The sequence below is a fragment of the Haemorhous mexicanus genome, chromosome 3 (genome assembly GCF_027477595.1).
Source record: "Haemorhous mexicanus isolate bHaeMex1 chromosome 3, bHaeMex1.pri, whole genome shotgun sequence".
In the NCBI taxonomy this organism is placed as follows: Eukaryota; Metazoa; Chordata; class Aves; order Passeriformes; family Fringillidae; genus Haemorhous; species Haemorhous mexicanus.
This window is the reverse complement of record NC_082343.1, coordinates 9,810,420-9,832,013: the sequence shown is the minus strand read 5'-3', so window position 1 is coordinate 9,832,013 and position 21,594 is coordinate 9,810,420. Positions and strand designations below refer to the sequence as shown.

Here is a 21,594-nt window from a genome sequence, read left to right as displayed (position 1 = left end):
ATAACTTTCTAACATAACAAATATAATATTCATTTCAATATTTGCCAGAAGCCAATCATAAAATATGCATTTTTCACATGTTGAACTTCCTGCACATCTTCAGGTGGAAAAAGCAAACTGCAATGTGGGAAGAGCTGCTCTTCCAGCTCTCCCAGCCCTGGTCAGTGTTGGAGTCAGGATTCCAATCTGCAGCAGTTTGCAGGTGGTGTTTTACAATGCACTGAAGTGGGGGCACAATTTCACTCCTCATCCTGTGCACTGGGAGTTGCTATTGCTGCTCTGGTTTTGTGTGTTCTTGTTTTTTCTGTTGTTGCACAAGGTTGTTGAAATGTCATTCAGACCCCTTGCCTTTCAATGACCACTTCAGTTTATTTAAATGCTGAACTTTATGTGAATTTGATTTTGAAATTGTTCCTTTTAATACAAACAAGCTTATGAACTAAAATTAAAATTTTGCTTAAAATTAAATAGTGCATTTTTTTCCAATTCATGGTGGTGTCTGATAAAAAAAATACATTGATTTATCCTATTAGGGACATGTGCAAATTTGCTAAAGTTCCTTTTGAATAAATTTTGCTTACAGAAAGTTCCTTACCATTGCTAATAAAAGTTTGCTTGAATTATATTTACCATAGCTCAAGAAAACCTTTTCAGAGACACAATTCCTGTCTCTTGTGGCATGAAAACTGTTTTGGGGAGTGGGTGTAAAACCTCCCCAGTGTGAGGATGCAGAACATATTGCACTGTCTGTAGATAACTGTTCTCTGCTGGGGAAGATCCTCAGTATTAGAAGAAGACACAGTGCTTTTACATTTTTAATATTTCACAAAATCTTAGTGACTTTGTTTGAGAGGATTTGTTTTCAAACATCTGCTCTACCTTTTAGTCTATAACAATGAAAGCCATAGCAATGTTATGGTATGTCATGAAAAAAAAATTATTTTGTGGCCCATCGTGGGAGTGAGGAAAGATTTAGAAGAAAAGCCTGAAATTGCCAAGTTGGATTGGTGCTCCAGATGTGTTTTTTTGAGGGGTGTGTGTAGTTGTCATATTCCCATTATGACAATATACCATCCATCTTTCTTCTCAGAACACCATCCAGCGCTGAAGCCAAATGTTTCAAGTGATTTTCCTTTTGTACCTTGAGGCAGTTTGTTCCCCTGCCGCCTGAACTGGGATGGGGAAAGACGATCCGTGTGCAGTCACAGGCACAGCCAAACCTCTTCATCTTTCCCATTTCTGCAGATCCAGTTGCAGACGCTTGGTGGAGCAGGACATTTACAAGTTGCTTGTCACTGCACGCTGTTGGCTCTGCCTGTTGATAGGGAACGCTTGGTGGAAAAGCACATTTTTTCACTTGTTTTTCTGCTTGCCCTCTATAGAAGGTTGTAGGAGGTTCAGGCAGTTCATGCACCCTTCAGTTCCCTCCTCGCCCAGGGCCACAGAAAGGAAAGCTGCACATACAGCAGTTGTGCCTTCCAGAAGAGCTACAGGATCATAAGCCCATCCTGGGCACCTGTGTGAATTGCAAATGGAGATGACTTGGAATTGAAAATGGGGGATTTTGAGGCAGTACTATTTCCCCTGCGAAATTCTTCTTCTGTGGGAGACACAGTGTGGGGAAAACGTCACTCTGCACAACAGCTGTACTAAATGCTTTGCAGATGTTCAGAAGATATATTGAACATCAATATGAACTATTTAATATTGATCCAAGGGGTGAGAAACATGGCTGATCATATATTAACCAGTGGGAACTGGGTCCAACATATAAACAGGGAAGGATACATACAGCACCTCTACATAACCAGATGTTCCCATGATCCATGTGTCTGGAGATCCCTGAGGCTTGGACTGTGCACATGTGAGCTTTTCTGCTCTTCCTAGGACAGCATTCCCAGAAATCTTCCTTATGATGCTTGTGTTCTCTGTTGGAGCTGTGTAATGCTAGGCTTAGTCAGCCTGACTAAAGACCTTCTTTCAAAAGAAAGCATTTTTCAAAAGAATTTCTGTATTTCAAAGGAATTCATGTATTTCTGTATTACAGAAAGAGAACTACCTAAACCTTAGAATCAGGCAAAGAGAATTCTGTCAGAAGTACTGTAATACATGGCAGATACTTAGGAATAGAGGTGGAAATTAACGAGCAGAGAAATGGAAATGAGTTGGAAGTGGTAAGGAACTTTCTGTAACCAAAATTATACAAAACGAACTTCAGCAAATTTGCACATGTACTTAATGGGATAACATTTGTAAAATTTCAAACCATTTTCTGTTGGCAACAGTGTTTTTAAAAAAACATTAACCCATGCTGTAACTATAATAAAAAAGCCTTTATAGTGGCAAGAGACATGATGCTCCTGCAAAGTTCTTCGAATATAATGATGATGCAAGGACCCAAAGCAGAACTATTTCAAGCTCTTTCCAAGTTGTGATTTTATAATCTTATCAAGACTGTGAAAGCAAAGTGATGCTGTAGACAGAAGATTGACATTAGAGTCATACGCCAAATTCAGCACATGTTTATACCTGCTTAACAGACATGTTTATATCTGCTAAACATTCTCTTAGCCTTCAGGGAATGGAACTTTGCCAGGTCAGAAATTCTGAATTCCCACCAAATCAAATGGGAATTGCAAGTTGTAGCAGCAAATAAGACTGAATCTGTGGAAATGCAAATCTGAACACAATCGAGAAGGATGTTATGCCTTCAGCAGTCCTTGATGGTACATCTGTATGGTTAGTCTAAAACTTAGCTGCAGAAGAGCATGAAAATCTACAGCTGAATGAAAAAATGGTTTCAGGAGAACATTTGATCCCTCTTGGCCCAGTTACAGGAATACAGCTAAGAGATGATTCCATGGAAATCAATGTGGCTGTAGCAACGTAATCTCAGTAAAATCACAAAAATATAAGAGCCCACAGGATACAAGATACATGTAATAAAAAATACAGTCTGTTCCACCTGTTTGAAGGTTCCTTAAAAAACACTGGAATTTTAAGATAAACTTTGTGTGTTCTCACCCTGCATTGCAAACAAGGCCTTCCTGGGGGAACTGGATGGTCTGCTGTCACAGGCACATGTCTGAAAGTGTGCTGGGGGCTGGGGCACAAAACTGCAAAAAGATTCCCCGGGAGATGTCTGATATTTGCAAACCATATCCTGGGCTGCAACAGAACCAGCACAGCCAGAAGGTGCAGGACAGTGATTTTGCCCCTCCACGCCATTGACATCCCACCTCCAGTACTTCATCCTGCTCTGCTGGGCTCCCCAGCACAGATGGCAAGAACATGGATGGGCTGGAGCAGGTGCCGAGGAGGGACTCCGAGATGCTGGGAGGGCTGGAGCACCTCTCCTGCAAGGAAAGGCTGACACAGCTCGGCTTCTTCAGCCTGGAAAAGAGACTTAGGCTTAGGCTTGTTCAAACTGTGGCCTTCCACTGACGGCACCTACAAGAAAGCTGGGCAGGGACTTTGTACGAGGGCAGGAAGGGACAGAGCATGGGAGAATGGATCCAAATGGAAAGAGAGTAGTTTTAGATGTGGGATTCAGATAAAAGACTCTCCTGGAACAGGTTGCCCAGAGAAGGTGTGGATGTGCCATCCCTGACAGTGTTCAAGGCCAGGCTGGATGGAGCTCTAGGTAAGCCGGTCTAGTGCAAGGAGTCCCCAGCCACAGCAGAGGGGGTGCAACAATGTGATCTTTCAGGTCCCTTCCAAACCATGCCATGACTCCGTGATTCTGGCATACTTCCCCTCCTCATCCTCTGGCAGAAAAAGAAACTTTGGACCGAGTTCAACATTGCAGACTATGTCTTTTGGCAGCCTGCAACTGTCTTAACAGAGGATGAAAAGAGATGACATTTCTGACACGATTTCCCTTTTCTACCTGAAAATTAAAGGCTCCACTCCAGTCCGCTCTGGCACAACCATCAGGACAGGGAATTCTTCCCAGGGAAATGCCTCATCTCACCCAAGGAAGAAGAAAGCTACAAGCCAACACTTTTATTCATTTCTGTATTGATTTATTCGGTTATTTCTTTCATAGGTATTTATTTCTTTCGTTCCGCGGGGCGCGCGGCGGCTCCTCCGCTGGGTTCGCGGAGGCGGCAGCAGCAACAGCGCCTCTCTCGATCGATTTTCCCCTCGACTTTCTGTTCGCCCTCCGTCCCCTTTTCCCTCTCACACCCCTCTCCACTCCCCTGCCGACCTGTGCCGTGCCGTGCAGATCCGTCCCGTCCGTGTTCCGCCTCTCCCATGCCGCGTCCAGCAAGGCGCGCCCCAGCGGGGCCGCCTCCGCCGGAGGGCTCTCCCCGTACAGGTTGTAACACCGCTGGAAGTGCCGCTGGCTCTGCTGTTGGCGGAGCAGCACGGGCTTTTGGCTCCGCCTGGCCCGGCTCTGGCCCGGCCCCGAACGAAGCCCCTCCCGCGGTTCCGCCCGCGGCCGCCCGGCTCCCGCTCCGTCCCCGGCAGCGTCGCCGGCTCCTTCCCCGCCACGAGCTCCGCCGCTCGTCAGCTCGGCCGCCGGCCCTGAGCCGCCACTGCGGGGACAGCTGGGCAAGCAGCAGCGCCCGGAGCAGTCGGTGTCCCCGGCAGAATGGCGACAGCGCGGTGCCGCCCGCACGGGCGGAGAAGCCTCCCCTGGAGCAGCTCTGCCGGGAGGGCCCGCTGCTGGGCAGCGGCGGCTGCGGCAGCGTTTACTCCGGGACCCGGCTCGCCGACGGCGCCCCGGGAAGAGACGGGGCCGGGTCGGAGGGGGGTGAGCTCAGCGCGCCGCTCGCCTTGGCTCGCAGGTGGCCATCAAGCGAGTGTCCCGGGATCGCATCTCGGAGTGGGCGCGGCGCAGCCCCGGCCCCGCTGACGGCATCTCGGTCCCCCCGCAGCACAAGGGCGCCCTTGTGCCCCTGGAGCTGGCGCTGCTGTGGACGGTGTCGTGCCCTGGCTTCCGCGGCGTCATGCGGCTCCTGGACTGGTTCGAGCTGCCCGACAGCTTCGCGCCGCTCATGGAGCGTCCGGAGCGCTGTCAGGAGCTCTGGTACTTCCCGGACGAGCGGGAGCTCCTGACGGAGCCCGTGGCGCGGGGGCTGTTCCGCCAGGTGCTGGAGGCCGTGCGGCACTGCAGCAGCCGCGGCGTCCTGCACCGCGACATCAGGGCCGAGAACGTCCTCGTCGACCTGGCCACGGGCGAGGCGAAGCTCATCGACTTCGGGTGTGGCACGATCCTCCAGGACACATTCCACGATGTCAGGTGAGTCCAAAGCCGGGGCTCAAGCCGGGCAGCGAAGCTTCGCCCCTTTGCTGGCACAGGGGGAAGAGGGATGGAGGGAGGGGGAATCCTTCTTCGGCCGGCTGCAGCCAAGCTGCTTTTCGGCGGGGCAGGGGCTGGCTGTGTGGAACGGGAGCTGGCAAGGAGGGAGGGAACTGCATAGGACTGATGGGCTGTGCCCGTGTCCCGTAGGAACGCCGGAGTACAGCCCACGAGTTCATCCTCTTCGGCTGCTACTGTGGCCAGCCAGCCACCATGTGATCCCTGGGCATCCTGCTGTATGACGTGGTCTGCAGGCACCTTCCTTTCCACAGTGATGACGGCATCATTTGGGGCCAGCCCTTCTTCCCAGCCCGGGTGTCTCAAGGTGAGGATGTGCCTTCTCACAAACGGTGGCTCTTTTCTACGGGAAACAAAATTCAGCCCCCTAGTGTTTCAAGGCTGGGTCAGAGGAGGTGTCTGGAGCTCCAGGAGCACCCAGAGTCCTAGTTACTGGACTATGATGTCAATGTTGGCAATATTTAGAGGCTTCCTATATGAACGTACTCACAGAAGCTTTGCCTCCCATCCAGAGGAGCTCTCCTTCCTCTGAGCCCCATGTGCAACAGAGCAGAAGAATGGGAAAAATGGCAATGGTTATGGTGATGACAGAAGAAAAAAACAGGAGTTGAGTTTAGAGGGAAAAGGCCATAAGGTAAGGAGACCAAGCTAAATCCTGTGTGGTAGATTTTCAGTTTTTGTGCTGTAGGCAGAGCTCTGAGAACTTTTCCTGTGGTATGGGGCCAGGGAAGCACCTGAGCCCAGGAAGAGCTCAGCTGGACACTGAGCCTCAGGCTGTGTCCAGAGAGAAATGGTGAGAGATGGCCATGGGGAGAGCAACCCAGAGCCCAGGCACACGATTGCCTTTGCAGCAGGGCCAGGATTTGCTGTGGGGTGCAGGAGGAGGCAGATGAACAGAAGCTTTGGTAGACACAATGTCCAATGAAAGGCTTAGGTACTTGATTGCAGCCTTGCAGAGAAAAGGGACCAATGTATCCCTGACAGGAACTGACCCTTTCAGTGAAGTTTGAACAGGCCCTGATTTGGCTCTTTAACTGGGCCACAAATGATGGGATACCAAGGATGGGTGTGCATCTACCCCCAGTGCCTCTAGCCCCCTTCCTGGCCATGGCATGGGGGCCCTGGAGCAACTTGGGCAGGCAGAGAGCTTGCAGAGAGCAGCAGGGCAGGGAGCTCTGCTGAACTTCCTAAATGCCAGTGAGGCTGAGATGATGGATGTGTGGGAGCTGGAGAGCAGCAAGCATCGCTAGAGCTCAGCAGCATCTGGGCTCAAAGGCTGCTGGGGGACTGTAGGAGGGAAGGGCAGCAGCAGAAGGAATGAGGGGCTGGAGAAAAGCAGGTTTTGACATCCTGCAGAATGGCTTTGTGGGGCCATGGCTGGAGATCAGCACTGGCTGTGAGGCACCTTAGGGGCAGGGAGAGAGCAGTGATCTAAACCCACTGCCATGCCATCCAAAAGGCCAGAGGAGGCAGTGGCACCCCAGAACATCTTGATGTCAATGTCAGCTGGGAATGCAGCCACACTTGCAGAGGAGTGAGCATGAGCTGAGCACAGAATGCATCTAGGTAGAAAAATTTTGGCTACACAGGACCTTTTCGATCCTTTGTCCCCCAGACATATCAATGGTGTCCCCGTTGTAATGCCAAGTAACAAAGAGCGGCACAAATAACAAAAAGAAAACATGGCAATAGAGGAAGAGGAGAGGCCCAGTGAGGAAAGGATGTGATGAGACACTGGCACATCGAGTGAGCTACACTCCCATAACTCCTAGGCAAGCAGGTCCTGGTCTCACATTCTGCTTTGGTTTATTTAAATTTTATTTATTTTTATAATTTGTTGAAGTCATCAAAATAAAATATATACAATTAAAATATGTCATCAAAATTTAAAGATATAATCAAAACACTTATTCAAAACTACATCTAAATATCAGAACATATGTACAATTGTAACTATGAAGCCTAAAACATAAATCCTATTCTTGAAACAGTCTTTGGACAGTCATCAACTTCTTCCTGATCTTCGAGGAAAGACAGTTCTTCTAGACTGGAGGCAAGGACTTCGTTGATAAAGGAACTTCAGAAACTACCAGACAAAACTTCTAGGTAAAACAGTATCCAGTCAGGCCTGCAAAGTGGAGACACAGAATGTATAACAGAGGCTGCAATGCAAACCTAAAGTATCTGAAGCTCCATATTTCATGGGACAGATTTCCTGGAAGCTTCTAAATGGCTGCACAGGGAAACATGCTACTGCTGGCAGAAACTTTAGGCATGCTGGGGGAAAACCCTGCTCTACTTCCCCATAGCTCCCACTGGAACAGCCTGGCCTCTGCGCTGCCCTGGGACAGCAGGGAGCCCAGAGCCCTGTGCTCTCCAGGAATGGCTCAGCTGCACATGCACAACCCTGCTCCTCTCCCTGCCCCACAGCTCAGCAGCCCTACAGCTCCAGGGGCACTGGCAGCAGCACAGCTCCTTGCAGGGGGCACATGCAGGGCACAACTGTTCCCTGGCAATGAGCACAGCCTCTCTGGGCTGCCACAGGACCCTTCTTCCCAACAGAGAGCAGCCCAGCTCCCCCCTTACCACTTTGTGAGGCTGATCCATGCTCAAGGGGCCCCTGGGCCAAGGCCCCCTGAGCCAGCCGGGAGCCCAGACCTCCATTCCCAAGGCCGGGCATGTCTCTATTCCAAGCCAAACAGGTCTGTGAGTTGCCTTGGGAACTGAGGCATCCCAGGTCCTGTCTTACACTGAGAGCTCTTTTCCTTCTTTCTCTGGGCTTTTGTTGTAGATTCAGAAGAAGCTGTCGACCAGGTACAAGAGAAGAAGTGAGTTAATTGAACTCATGCCATTATAGTCAGCCCTTCTAATGATTCAGGAATTCAAAGTATGTTTCAGTTACTGAAAAGATTGCTTGGTTTTTTATTTTTCATTAAACTAGCATCAGTTTAATTTCTTGGAACAATATGGAGCTGGCAAGCCAAGAGAGAAGGGTTCTACTACTTCATGTGGTGCCCCTTGCTGCCTCACTACTACAGGATCCCTTTCCTTCCAAACAGGAAAGGTTTTCTCCTTCAAAAGAAGGAGAAAAGGAGTGGAAACATTTCTCGTTTCTTGCTAAATGCCTTCCTTTTCTCTACTAATTCTGACATTAAAAAGGCTACAGGGAGATAAAAGGCATGTGCAGGATGGAGAGCAATGTTTTCTTTTCAGCACAGCATTTCCAGGATCCCAAGGTACCACTCCAGCTCCTGCCACTCAGCACTTCACACTGGAGGAATTTTCACTGCAAAACCAGAGCACACTCCCAGGGACTGGGATCTTGGAGAGCCCACTGAGCCCATCAAGGAATTGAAATTATTTAAATATATTTTTTAAAGAATGGGTTTTACCCAAGCTTTCCAAATGTCATCTCAGAGTCATGACTAGAAAGGTCATTTTAGGACAGACATGCCCTGTACCTACCTGCAGTTTCAGACTTCTTCTCTTGTCTTCTGCTGCTGGGTCTTGGCCTGTAGAAAATGGAGGAGAAAAGAACATATGAGGAGGTGAAAAGAGAAGGGAGGGAATGGTTTTACCATGAAAGAAGGCAAGCCTACTTAGCATGGTCACTTCTATGAAGGAGCAAATGTGACACATAGACCCCAACAGGATGAAAAGCTGATTAATTTTCCTTATGCTTTCAGTTGCTGCAGTCACACAGAGCTGGCCAAGCTCTGGCTGAAATAATAGCCAAGTCCAGTAGGGAACCCATCCTGAGGTGCTTTCAAGCCCTGCCTCCGCTTCCCCACCACCCCCTCTGCTCTTGGGGCATTGCAGTTGGGTTTGACATTGTGCTGGATCATCACAGATGGGCAAAATCGCAAAGGCCCAGAGGTTTGCCTAAATACATGGGACAGCTGAGTGTGCAAAATGACCACAGGAGATGGGAAGAGTGAGGTGAACAGCACACTGGAGCAGCAGACACCTTGGCTTACCTCATCTCCCAGGACTCCTGGAGATCCATGTGGGGAGAGGTGCACAGAGACCCTGCAGCACTGTCATCGGGAAGACTTCCTGCCTTGCATATTGGGGGGATCAAAGGAAGTCCCAGTGACCCCTTCTTCATTTCCCCACCAGTGGAACACGGCAAGGAGGTCTGGAAAAGTAGAACACAGTGCTCAGATCAAGCATCCAGCCTTGCCCCCGTTAATGCTTCCACACATTTCGATATGCCCTCAACTGGGACCTGGCAGGAATAAACAAGTCAAACTGATGGAGCAGATTGGCACAGGATGGGGAATGCAAAGGGAACTGGTGAGGGACAGACCATGTCCCACATTTGACACCTCTCCCCTCATGCTCATTCCTCTGCAAGTGTGGCTGCATTCCCAGCTGGTATCCCCATGTTTGACCTCAAGATGTTCTGGGGTGCCACTGCTTCCTCTGGCCTTTTGGATGGCATGGCAGTGGGTTTAGATCACTGCTCTCTCCCTGTCCCTAAGGTGCCTCACAGCCAGTGCTGATCTCCAGACATGGCCCCACAAAGCCATTCTGCAGGATGTCAAAACCTGCTTTTCTCCAGTCCCTCATTCCTTCTGCTGCTGCCCTTCCCTCCTACACTTCCCCAGCAGCCTTTGAGCCCAGATGCTGCTGAGCTCTTTGCCATGCTTGCTGCTCTCCAGCTCCCACACATCCATCATCTCAGCCTCACTGGCATTTAGGAAGTTCAGCAGAGCTCCCTGCCCTGCTGCTCTCTGCAAGCTCTCTGCCTGCCCAGGTTGCTCCAGGGCCCCCATGCCATGGCCAGGAAGAATGGGGCTGGAGGCACTGGGGGCAGATGCACACCCATCCTTAGTATCCCATCATTTCTGGGATATGATGCTAAGGAGCCAGATCAGGACCTGTTAAAAGTTCCGTGAAAGGGACAGTTCCTGTCAGGGATACATTGGGCCCTTTCTCTGCAAGGCTGAAATCAAGTACCCAAACCTTTGATTGGACATTCTGCCTAACAAAGCTGTTGTTCATCTGCCTCCTCCTGCACTCCACGGCAAACTCAAAACAACTGCAGGTCCTGGCCCTGCTCCAAAGGCAATCGTGTGCCTGGGCTCTGGGCTGCTTTCCCATGGCCACCTGCCATCCCTTCCCTCTGGACAAAGTTATGCCACAGAACACAGCTACCCAGAAGCTGATGGAGTCTGGAAATAGCATCCCAGACAACTGTGCAGAGGTAATGGCTGTTCAAATTACAAGTTGAGACAACCTGACGAGGCTGGTTCCAGCAAACATGTTTTTCCATCCAAAGCAGACACAGCTGACAGAAAAAGCCACCAAGACATAGAGGTGCTTCACAGATACACATAAGTTACTAAATGGAGAAGGGTTGCTTTTCCAGATTGGACAACTTTAGCTGCTCTGACTGCTTGTTGCTGTTTTCTCAGCCAGAAAAGGCAGAGGAGGAGTCACAACACAGCCAAGGAACAATTCAAAGACCTCCCCTTATTGAATATTGATACATGCAGAGGACATGAAGTCTGCACTACAACACGCCTTGCAAAGACAGCCTGAAGCACAGTGTCCAGCTGAGTTTTCCTTGGCTCAGCTGCTTCCCTGGCCTCACAGCATAGGAAAAGTTCTCCAAGCTCTGCCTACAGCACATAAAGTGAAAATCTACCGTACAGGACTTAGCTTGGTCTCCTTACCTTACATCCTTTTCCCTCTGAAGTCTGCTCCTGACTGCTTCTTCCGATATCTTTCTATAGCCAGCACTAGTTTTCCCTTTTTCTTTCTCTCCATCATACATCGTGCTTGGCTTGATGGGAGAAGAGCTCTCACAGATGGGAGGCAACAGTTTGGAGGGAAGCATTCAAGAGGATGTGTCTGGGGAAGATTCTTCGTCATAGTGGAGACAGTCAGGCCTGCGAAGTGGAGACACAAAATGTAACAGAGTCCACAAAGTAAATCTACCAGAGCTAGCACAGGAACAGCCTGGCCTCTGCGCTGCCCTGGGACAGCAGGGAGCCCAGAGCCCTGTGCTCTCCAGGAATGGCCCAGCTGCACAGGCACAACCCTGCTCCTCTCCCTGCCCCACAGCTCAGCAGCCCTACAGCTCCAGGGGCACTGGCAGCAGCACAGCTCCTTGCAGGGGGCACATGCAGGGCACAACTGTTCCCTGCCATTGAGCACAGTCTCTCTGGGCTGCCACAAGATCCTTCTTCCCAACAGAGAGTGGCCCAGCTCCCCCCTTACCTCTTTGTGAGGCTGATCCATGCTCAAGGGGCCCCTGGGCCAAGGCCCCCTGAGCCAGCCGGGAGCCCAGACCTCCATTCCCAAGGCCAGGCATGTCTCTATTCCAAGCCAAACAGGTCTGTGAGTTGCCTTGGGAACTGAGGCATCCCAGGTCCTGTCTTACACTGAGAGCTCTTTTCCTTCTTTCTCTGGGCTTTTGTTGTAGATTCAGAAGAAGCTGTCGACCAGGCACAAGAGAAGAAGTGAGTTAATTGAACTCATGCCATTATAGTCAGCCCTTCTAATGATTCAGGAATTCAAAGTATGTTTCAGTTACCGAAAAGATTGCTTGGTTTTTATTTTTCATTTAATTAGCATCAGTTTAATTTCTTGGAACAATATGGAGCTGGCAAGCCAAGAGAGAAGGGTTCTACTACTTCATGTGGTGCCCCTTGCTGCCTCACTACTACAGGATCCCTTTCCTTCCAAACAGGAAAGGTTTTCTCCTTCAAAAGAAGGAGAAAAGGAGTGGAAACATTTCTCGTTTCTTGCTAAATGCCTTCCTTTTCTCTACTAATTCTGACATTAAAAAGGCTACAGGGAGATAAAAGGCATGTGCAGGATGGAGAGCAATGTTTTCTTTTCAGCACAGCATTTCCAGGATCCCAAGGTACCACTCCAGCTCCTGCCACTCAGCACTTCACACTGGAGGAATTTTCACTGCAAAACCAGAGCACACTCCCAGGGACTGGGATCTTGGAGAGCCCACTGAGCCCATCAAGGAATTGAAATTAATTTAAATATATTTTTTAAAGAATGGGTTTTACCCAAGCTTTCCAAATGTCATCTCAGAGTCATGACTAGAAAGGTCATTTTAGGACAGACATGCCCTGTACCTACCTGCAGTTTCAGACTTCTTCTCTTGTCTTCTGCTGCTGGGTCTTGGCCTGTAGAAAATGGAGGAGAAAAGAACATATGAGGAGGTGAAAAGAAAAGGGAGGGAATGGTTTTACCATGAAAGAAGGCAACCAAACTTAGCATGGTCACTTCTATGAAGGAGCAAATGTGACACATAAACCCCAACAGGATGAAAAGCTGATTAATTTTCCTTATGCTTTCAGTTGCTGCAGTCACACAGAGCTGGCCAAGCTCTGGCTGAAATAATAGCCAAGTCCAGTAGGGAACCCATCCTGAGGTGCTTTCAAGCCCTGCCTCCGCTTCCCCACCACCCCCTCTGCTCTTGGGGCATTGCAGTTGGGTTTGACATTGTGCTGGATCATCACAGATGGGCAAAATCGCAAAGGCCCAGAGGTTTGCCTAAATACATGGGACAGCTGAGTGTGCAAAATGACCACAGGAGATGGGAAGAGTGAGGTGAACAGCACACTGGAGCAGCAGACACCTTGGCTTACCTCATCTCCCAGGACTCCTGGAGATCCATGTGGGGAGAGGTGCACAGAGACCCTGCAGCACTGTCATCGGGAAGACTTCCTGCCTTGCATATTGGGGGGATCAAAGGAAGTCCCAGTGACCCCTTCTTCATTTCCCCACCAGTGGAACACGGCAAGGAGGTCTGGAAAAGTAGAACACAGTGCTCAGATCAAGCATCCAGCCTTGCCCCCGTTAATGCTTCCACACATTTAGATATGCCCTCAGCTGGGACCTGGCAGGAATAATCAAGTCAAACTGATGGAGCAGATTGGCACAGGATGGGGAATGCAAAGGGAACTGGTGAGGGACTGACCATGTCCCACATTTGACACCTCTCCCCTCATGCTCATTCCTCTGCAAGTGTGGCTGCATTCCCAGCTGGTATCCCCATGTTTGACCTCAAGATGTTCTGGGGTGCCACTGCCTCCACTGGCCTTTTGGATGGCATGGCAGTGGGTTTAGATCACTGCTCTCTCCCTGTCCCTAAGGTGCCTCACAGCCAGTGCTGATCTCCAGCCATGGCCCCACAAAGCCATTCTGCAGGATGTCAAAACCTGCTTTTCTCCAGTCCCTCATTCCTTCTGCTGCTGCCCTTCCCTCCTACAGTCCCCCAGCAGCCTTTGAGCCCAGATGCTGCAGAGCTCTCGCCATGCTCGCTGCTCTCCAGCTCCCACACATCCATCATCTCAGCCTCACTGGCATTTAGGAAGTTCAGCAGAACTCCCTGCCCTGCTGCTCTCTGCAAGCTCTCTGCCTGCCCAGGTTGCTCCAGGGCCCCCATGCTGTGGCCAGGAAGAATGGGGCAGGAGGCACTGGGGGCAGATGCACACCCATCCTTAGTATCCCATCATTTCTGGGATATGATGCTAAGGAGCCAAATCAGGGCCTGTTCAAACTTCACTGAAAGGGTCAGTTCCTGTCAGGGATACACTGGGCCCTTTCTCTGCAAGGCTGAAATCAAGTACCCAAACCTTTGATTGGACATTCTGCCTAACAAAGCTGTTGTTCATCTGCCTCCTCCTGCACTCCACGGCAAACTCAAAACAACTGCAGGTCCTGGCCCTGCTCCAAAGGCAATCGTGTGCCTGGGCTCTGGGCTGCTCCCCCCATGGCCACCTGCCATCCCTTCCCTCTGGACAAAGTTATGCCACAGAACACAGCTGCCCAGAAGCTGATGGAGTCTGGAAATAGCATCCCAGACAACTGTGCAGAGGTAATGGCTGTACAACTCACAAGCTGAAACAACCTGACTAGGCAGATTCCAAGAAACACCTTTTTCCATCCAAAGAAGACACAGCTGATAGAAAATATCACCAAGACAGAGATGCTTCATAGCTACGTGTAGGTTACTAAATGGAGAAGGATTGCTTTTCCAGATTGGACAACTCTGACTGCTTGTTGCTGTTTTCTCAGCCATAAGACAGATGAGGAACCACGACAGAGCCCAGAAACCATTCAAGGACCTCTCCTGTTATTGACACATGCTGAGGACATGAAGTCTGCACTTCACACCCCTTGCAAAGACAGCCTGAAGCACAGTGTCCAGCTGAGTTTTCCTTGGCTCAGCTGCTTCCCTGGCCTCACAGCACAGGAAAAGTTCTCCAAGCTCTCCCTACAAGCACATAAAGTAAAAATCTACCGTACAGGACTTAGCTTGGTCTCCTTACCTTACATCCTTTTCCCTCTGAAGTCTGCTCCTGACTGCTTCTTCCGATATCTTTCCATAGCCAGCACTAGTTTTCCCTTTCTCCTTCTCTCCATCATACATTGTGCTTGGCTTGATTGGAGAAGAGCTCTCTCGGATGGGAGGCAAGTGCTTGGAGGGAAGGATTGAAGCGGGATGTGTCTGGGGAAGATTCTGGGCAATAGTGGAGCCAGTCACGCCTGCAAAGTGGAGACACAAAATGTAACAGACTCCACAAAGTAAATCTAAAGCACATTAATCTCCGTATTTCATGGGACAGACTTCCTGGAAACTTCTAAACAGATGCACAGGGAAACATGCTCCTGCCAGCAGCACGTTGAAGCAGGCCAGGGGAAAACCCTGACCCACTTCCACAGAGCTACCACAGGAATAGCCTGGCCTCTGAGTTGCCTTGGGACTGCAGGGAGAGCCAAATCCAGACCTCTTCAAACTTCACTGAAAGGGTCAGTTTCTGTCAGGTATAAGGTCTCAGAGCTCTGCCAACAGCACACAAATGGAAAATTTACCTCACAGGACTTAAGCTTGGTCTCTTTACCTTAGTTCCTTTTCCCTCTGAAGTCAGCTGTTTGTGTCTAATCTTCTGATCCCAATCGGTGCCAGGTTTCGCCATCTCCTTCTCTCCATGGAACATCTTGCTTGCTTTGGGAGAAGTAGAGATCTTGGGGATGGGCAGCAACGGCTTGGAGGGAAGGAGCATTGAAGGACTTGCAGAGGAAACCTCTTGGCAAGAGGGAAGCCAGTCAGGCCTGCAAAGTGGAGACACAAAATGTATCAGAGCCTACAGTGCAAACCCAAAGCATCTGAAGCTCCATATTTCATGGGACAGATTCCTTGGAAACTTCTAAACAGCTGCACAGGGAAACATGCTCCTGCTGGCAGCATCTTGAAGCAGGCCAAGGGGAAAACCCTGCCCCACTTCCCCAGAGCTACCACAGGAACAGCCTGGCCACTGGGCTGCCCTGGGACAGCAGGGAGCCCAGAGCCCTGTGCTCTCTAGGAATGGCTCAGCTGCACATGCACAACCCTGCTCCTCTCCCTGCCCCACAGCACAGCAGCCCTACAGCTCCAGGGGCACTGGCAGCAGCACAGCTCCTTGCAGGGGGCACATGCAGGGCACAACTGTTCCCTGGCAATGAGCACAGCCTCTCTGGGCTGGCACAGGACCCTTCCTCCCAACTGAGAGCAGCCCAGCTCCCCACTTACCTCTGTGTGAGCCTGATCCATTCTTGGTCTTCAGGCCCCCCCATGCCATGACTAGGAAGGGCGATGGAGAGAGCGGGACAGATGCACACCCTTCCTTAGTATTTGGTCATTTTTGGCACAGCTAAAACTCCCATCCGGACGTGTCCATCTCAGACCTTTCTCAGATTTCTGGAGAACATTGTACCTTCACCAGCCCAAAAGGCTGGAGAGGTTTTCCTGCACGTGTGGGGGCTTGCTCTCAGCAGACTTGATCAGCTGGGTGCCCATCACCTCGCAGAGGGCACAGGCAAGCTTGGTGACCACAGCGCAGACGTTGGCGCTTCGGACAGGCAGCGCCTTGTTCTCCAGGCAGGACCAGAGCACGGGCAGGGCGTAGCGCTGGACCACTTCAGGGCTCCTGGCATAAACCCACTCCACAAGCACTGCCGGGAGAGAGACACAGCTCCTTACCCACCAGCCTCAATGCAAACAAGGATCTACCTCTGGTTTTGCTTCTTGGAATCCTCTCTGGCCAAGATCAATGAAATAGCACACAAAGCCCCATGACCCAGAAATGGGCAATGCAGCTGATCATCCTTGAAACAGAACCACCAACCCCTCAGGACTAATTTCTCCAAACAGAGCCTTGTACCTGTGGCAGACTTTGCACCTTTACTAAATTATTTCACATTTTGATTCTGCAAGAACAATGAATGAAACGTCAAATTGCCTTTTATTTCCATTAAGAAATTGTCTAAACCCACAGGGAAGGTTTGGAAATGCACCCTTCTAATAAAAGGGTGCATCTTATAAAATGCACCATTTCTAATAAAAGGGAGGATTCCATTTTTGTAACTTTGATGTCAAGGGCAAAAAATCTAATCTGGCTCTTCCCTTTGCTCCATGGCCCACAGCAAAGGGCAGTATTAGAACACACTTCAAAACTCCAGCCCACCAGAGATGGGTGCTGCTTGACAGCTGGATGAGAAACATCAGTGACGAGCTGGTGTCTTTGGCAGAATGCTTTTGTGGCTTCCAGCAAAGAGCTCTTTCAAACCTCAGGGTGTCTTAGAGAATTACCCAGACCCCACTGCCTTGCATTTGAGCATCTCCACATTTTAATGGCATTTCCCTTCCCAATGTTAATGGCATTTTTTCTTACAATGTGCACTGAAATAGGGGCATATAGAGAGAAAAAGGCTACACAGGGGACTGAAATTTAGCCAGAACATGAGTGTTTTCTCACATTGTCTCTGGAATCTACTCTCTGCTCATTTTCTGAACTGAACTATATCAAACACAGACAAAAATTTACTACCAACAAGCTCCTTGCATGGCAGATTTGGCTGAGAGATCAAAATCTGAAATGCTCAGGAGACCAGTCTTATTTTTTGATCAGGCAAAATGTTATGTAGTAGCCATTTACTGTTCGGTGGTAGAAGAGACTTCATTTTCTCTATGCTGTTAATCCACCAGCAGTCATCAACATTGAAAGAGCTCCTGGAAGTACCCAAAACCAATTCTGCTAAGCAGTAAAAGGGTTATGGTCCCCATCTTAAAATGGGACTTCATTTGAGTTTAAATGCAATTAAAGATATTGGTCACTATGGAACTTGAGAAGAGCCCCAGTGAGAGCTCAGCCCCGAGGCCGAGCTCTGCCGCCATCTCAGATGCTGCACAGCTCTGCAGCAGCCAGGGAAAGCCTGCCAAATACACCTGCCTTGGCTATTGGGCAGGAGGGACAAGCTCAGCACCTCCTGATGTGGAGAAGCTACTCTGCTGTCTGTTCACAGGCATTCCCTGTAAATACTCCCTCAGAGACCTCTTGGCTTAGAAAGGGAGGCCATACCTGTGATACGCTCCGTGACATCCAGCAGAGCTTCACCACTCAGCTGGCTCCATTGGTGGCTGAGCTCTTTCATCATTGATACTTCATCTACAAGTGAAACACATGTTTCTGCTCACTCTTCTGAGGGCATAGGAGAAAGGAGAGTTGGGAGGGAAAGGGCAGGGGCAACCCCATTTTATACAATAAGTCGATTTCTGATGATTTTTGAATTATTTTCTTCTTTCCTTCCAGCCTAATTGGCAGGGTTTAAAATTCCAGAGGAAAAGCTCTCCTTTCACATTTGTAAATCCAAAGTTGTCTGCTGTACCAGGAGCAATGTTATAACATTTCACATTAGAGATCTCAAGAGTTCAGTCACATGGAAGCAGTGAAAGGGTTTTGCATTCAGAGCAAAAAGGAAGAAGCCCGTACTTGGGACACAGAAAGGCACTGACTCAGGCAGTTCATGACTTCACAGAGCAGCTGAGGTGGAGAAAGTGGAAACTGCCCCTGAAGACCTGCCTCTTCAACACTCCATTTTTCAGGCGTATTCCCCCAGTGCGGCATTTTCAGAGCTGACATAAATCTGTGTGGCAAAGGAATTTACAGCAGCCCTTGCCTAGGCAGGTGTTTGCCATTGCCATCTTGTCCCATGCAAAACAACATGTGGAACAAGGCATCATTGACAGCTGGATTTAGACCTGTTTTTTCTAAAGAAATGAACTTGGTGAATCATCAATTCCCCTTTGAAAAAAAGAAGACAAAGAAGAAAGGTGGAAAATAGGCAGCTAATGTCTCTAATGTAGAGCCTTCCAGGTGGCTGCTCTGCAGAAGCTCTGAGGGGCCAGTGTTCCTTCATGCCAACAGCAAAGCTGTTCATTTGGGAAGTCAGATGGGGCCCAAGCAAACTCCAAAACCCCTTTGCCTCTGAATTGTAGCAAAGCTGTAGTCCAGGACTTGCTCTTCAGACCAGCAGCACAGAGCCCAGGGCTCCTGGGACTGTTGGGAAATGCTGCTGCACATTCCAGCCTGTTGGGGATGGTGCATAAGGACTGCACCTCCACAGCTTCTGGTGGGTGTCAGCTGGAGCGTTCCACAGACAGCAACAGCTCCCAAGGCACTCAGCCTTCTCTTGTGTGGGAGAGAGAGAGACACAGCTGAGGAGAGTCCATGCCAGGGCTCAGCCTTACCCAAATGAGCAATGGATTTGTTCAGCGCGTTCACAGCTGCGGCATGAATCCCGAGATCCTTTGAGTTTAGGTTCTTTGTTATTCCCTCCACCAAACGGACCATCACCGGGTTCAGGGCATCTTCCAGGAGTCCAATGATTTCTGCCAGCACCTCCAGCGCCTTCTGCTTCACTTTCTTGTGGCTGTCATTTATTCTCAGGAGAAAATAATCAAAAATCTGTGAAGAGAACAAACAACATGAAAGCTGGATTAAAATTACCTTGTCTGAAGAGGGGATGTAGAAATGAGCACTCAGCAATATAAAAGATGAAAGTGATCCTTTCTGTCAGGTCAGCCCTTGCTTGCACAATTTCACCGTTTTCCTGTGGGCCACTCACAGGAATGGTTGCACAACCTCATGCTGCTTGAAAGCTTTTAATCTGTTTTTAAGAGTTTTGGTTGGGGACAGAAAAGTTCCTATGGTATTTCTCTCCACCTAGAAATCATTAAATCGATTCCATTTATTAATTCAGAAGGCTACCTTTGCTTTTCAAGTATGGAAGCAGATATTTACAATGCCCATTTTTTTATACAGTTGCCTCAAGGCAGTTATGATTTTGGCTGGAGGAGATCTAAGTTTTATTTTGTCTGTCTGGAGAAGAGCAGGGCTCTGGTCAACTCTTCCAGGATCCAGACCATTTCTCTAACTAACAGGTAGACTTCTGAAATGTAATGTGCTCTACAGCTCTCATTAGAGCAGGTTCAGTCCCTTGACAGCCACACTATCAGGCACCATTTTCTGGAAAAAGGGAAAAAGCATCTACTGGGAGGAGAAAGGATAGATCTGTCCTTTGCTGTTTTCCTCCTTTTCCAAAGAGAAAAAAAAAGGCCCCCCAAGAAAGGTAGGCACTGTCTTTACCAAGAGGAATAGAGATGAGAATGGAAATGAGTAGCCAGAGTTGTGCCTGTGCAAGACAAGATGGAGTTACAGAAGTATCCTTTTAAAAATATTTCATTTAAACCAACCCATCCTGATACTTCTCTTCCCCATGCAAACCTATTTTCTGTCTAGAGAATAATTGCCATGCTTTCAATGGCTGGATTCCCTTCTCTTAACCCAGCTGGGAGTAGGAAACAGCAGCAGTTACACCAGCAGAAAATTCTACCGTCATCTGATGAACAGCAGCAATAGGCACCTGCCAGACAAATGCAGCTGGGCTGAAATAACTTGTCCTGAAGTCTGGCCCTGAATTAAATTTGTCTGGGTGAGAGGAACCAGCCTGTCCCAAATTGTCAGGATGTAGTGCCAAGACACACTGAATTAACTTTATTTCTACAGGCTTGGGAAAGAAGCTAAATGAAAGGAAAAATAAAGATACCCTACGTACTTGGACAATGTTACTGGAGATCAGCTGGGGGCTGGTTTTGCACAGATCTAGGAGGAGTGCCACTCCTTCCATCCGTGCCTGAAACCCCTTGGCTTCCAGGAGATGGTAAAGCTTCTGGAGTGACTCCCTTCCTTCCACAGTTTCAGGTAATGTGACCTGGGCTTTAGGACGGTGGAGGAGGCGTCCACCAGGGGCAGACTTCGCCCTGGAAAACAAAACCAAATTAGAACCTGTTGGTGGTAATATACCTTCAGTTAATTGTGAGCAAAACATCTTGAGGAGTTTTCCTAATGATGTGATTTCAAGCTAGAAGCTCTGAAGGACAACATGGACCTCATGACAGTCATTATGGGAGACAATCTGCAAGTGACATTCTCACCACTGCTCACTCAGGAAAACCAAGGATGAGATGCATCTCATTTATCTTCAGATGGCTTCCAAGGCACTCATTGCTTTGTAGGGCGACACTACTTCCAAGTTTTAATGCCCACTCATATGGGACGTGTGTGTCTTATAATAAGGAAACTCATCACTCTGAAGAAGTGTCTCTACACCAGGCATGATAATCTGGAAAAGTAGCTCAGATGCATCTGAACAGATGAACAGGGGCATAGCTGAAGGATCCAGAAAATCAGGAACAGAGATAGAAACAAAAGCCAGACATGCCAGAACTATGCTCACATTTCATTTGCTCCCCTAGAGACTAGATGCACAGCCTAACAAATCCACTGGGAATAATCCTCTTGATCAACCTGTCTCTTCCATGAGCATGGGAAGATGCTAGCCATGCTACTGAGGCATGTAGTCACTTTCCTGCCACCACTGACCATGACAGAGCTAAATAAATTCCCTCTGTTATCAGAGGAGAACAGGTACAAGTAGCTCTGCCACTGGCATGAAGAGACAGCAAGGACCAAATTCCTGTCTTAAATGCTGATTGCAGCACAGGGGGAAATAAACCAAACATGCTGTCCAACAAACAGAGTTTGCTGTCCAAACTCAATGAAGGACAGGGATACCAAGACAAAAGTCCACATTGAGACACCTGTTGACTAAAATGGCTCAGGAATTGACTTGCTCCTTACTACTCAAACTTGGTACTGTTTGAGGGTAAGAAAACCATGAATCAGCCAGGCCAAACCACATGGATGGGAACTGCTTGTTTGGGGAATGGCATCTTGCTTCTAAACTGGGACTTCTCATTAAAACACCCATCTAAAAAGGACTCTACTTGGATGAAAAAAAAACCCTGGTTGGATTGACTTGTCCCAAGTCAGGCAGCAGAGACTTGGCCTTCTCCTAGCCTCCACTACACACTGCCCTTGCCATTGCACTGGATCATCTGAGCTACAACCAGT

The 21,594-nt window shown here is 49.0% G+C and overlaps 1 protein-coding gene and 1 long non-coding RNA gene across 2 annotated transcripts; one reads left to right on the top strand and one right to left on the bottom strand.

Annotated features, from left to right (window-relative positions):
• Positions 1–4,453: 4,453 nt before the first annotated feature.
• LOC132324562 (serine/threonine-protein kinase pim-1-like) lies at positions 4,454–9,239 on the top strand. Its single transcript, XM_059840784.1, has 3 exons — positions 4,454–5,248; positions 5,459–5,633; positions 7,318–9,239. The coding sequence occupies exons 1-3, from the start codon at positions 4,956–4,958 to the stop codon at positions 7,393–7,395; spliced, it is 546 nt and encodes a 181-aa protein (XP_059696767.1). The 5' UTR covers positions 4,454–4,955; the 3' UTR covers positions 7,396–9,239.
• On the bottom strand, positions 8,001–16,291 carry LOC132324563 (uncharacterized). The gene is made up of 10 exons (XR_009485666.1): positions 15,873–16,291; positions 15,205–15,415; positions 14,632–14,848; positions 12,946–13,106; positions 12,434–12,480; positions 11,555–11,771; positions 11,008–11,223; positions 9,304–9,464; positions 8,792–8,838; positions 8,001–8,129 (listed from the first exon to the last, which is right to left on the bottom strand). It is a non-coding gene; the product is annotated as an uncharacterized LOC132324563 (long non-coding RNA).
• Between the last annotated feature and the right edge of the window lie 5,303 nt (positions 16,292–21,594).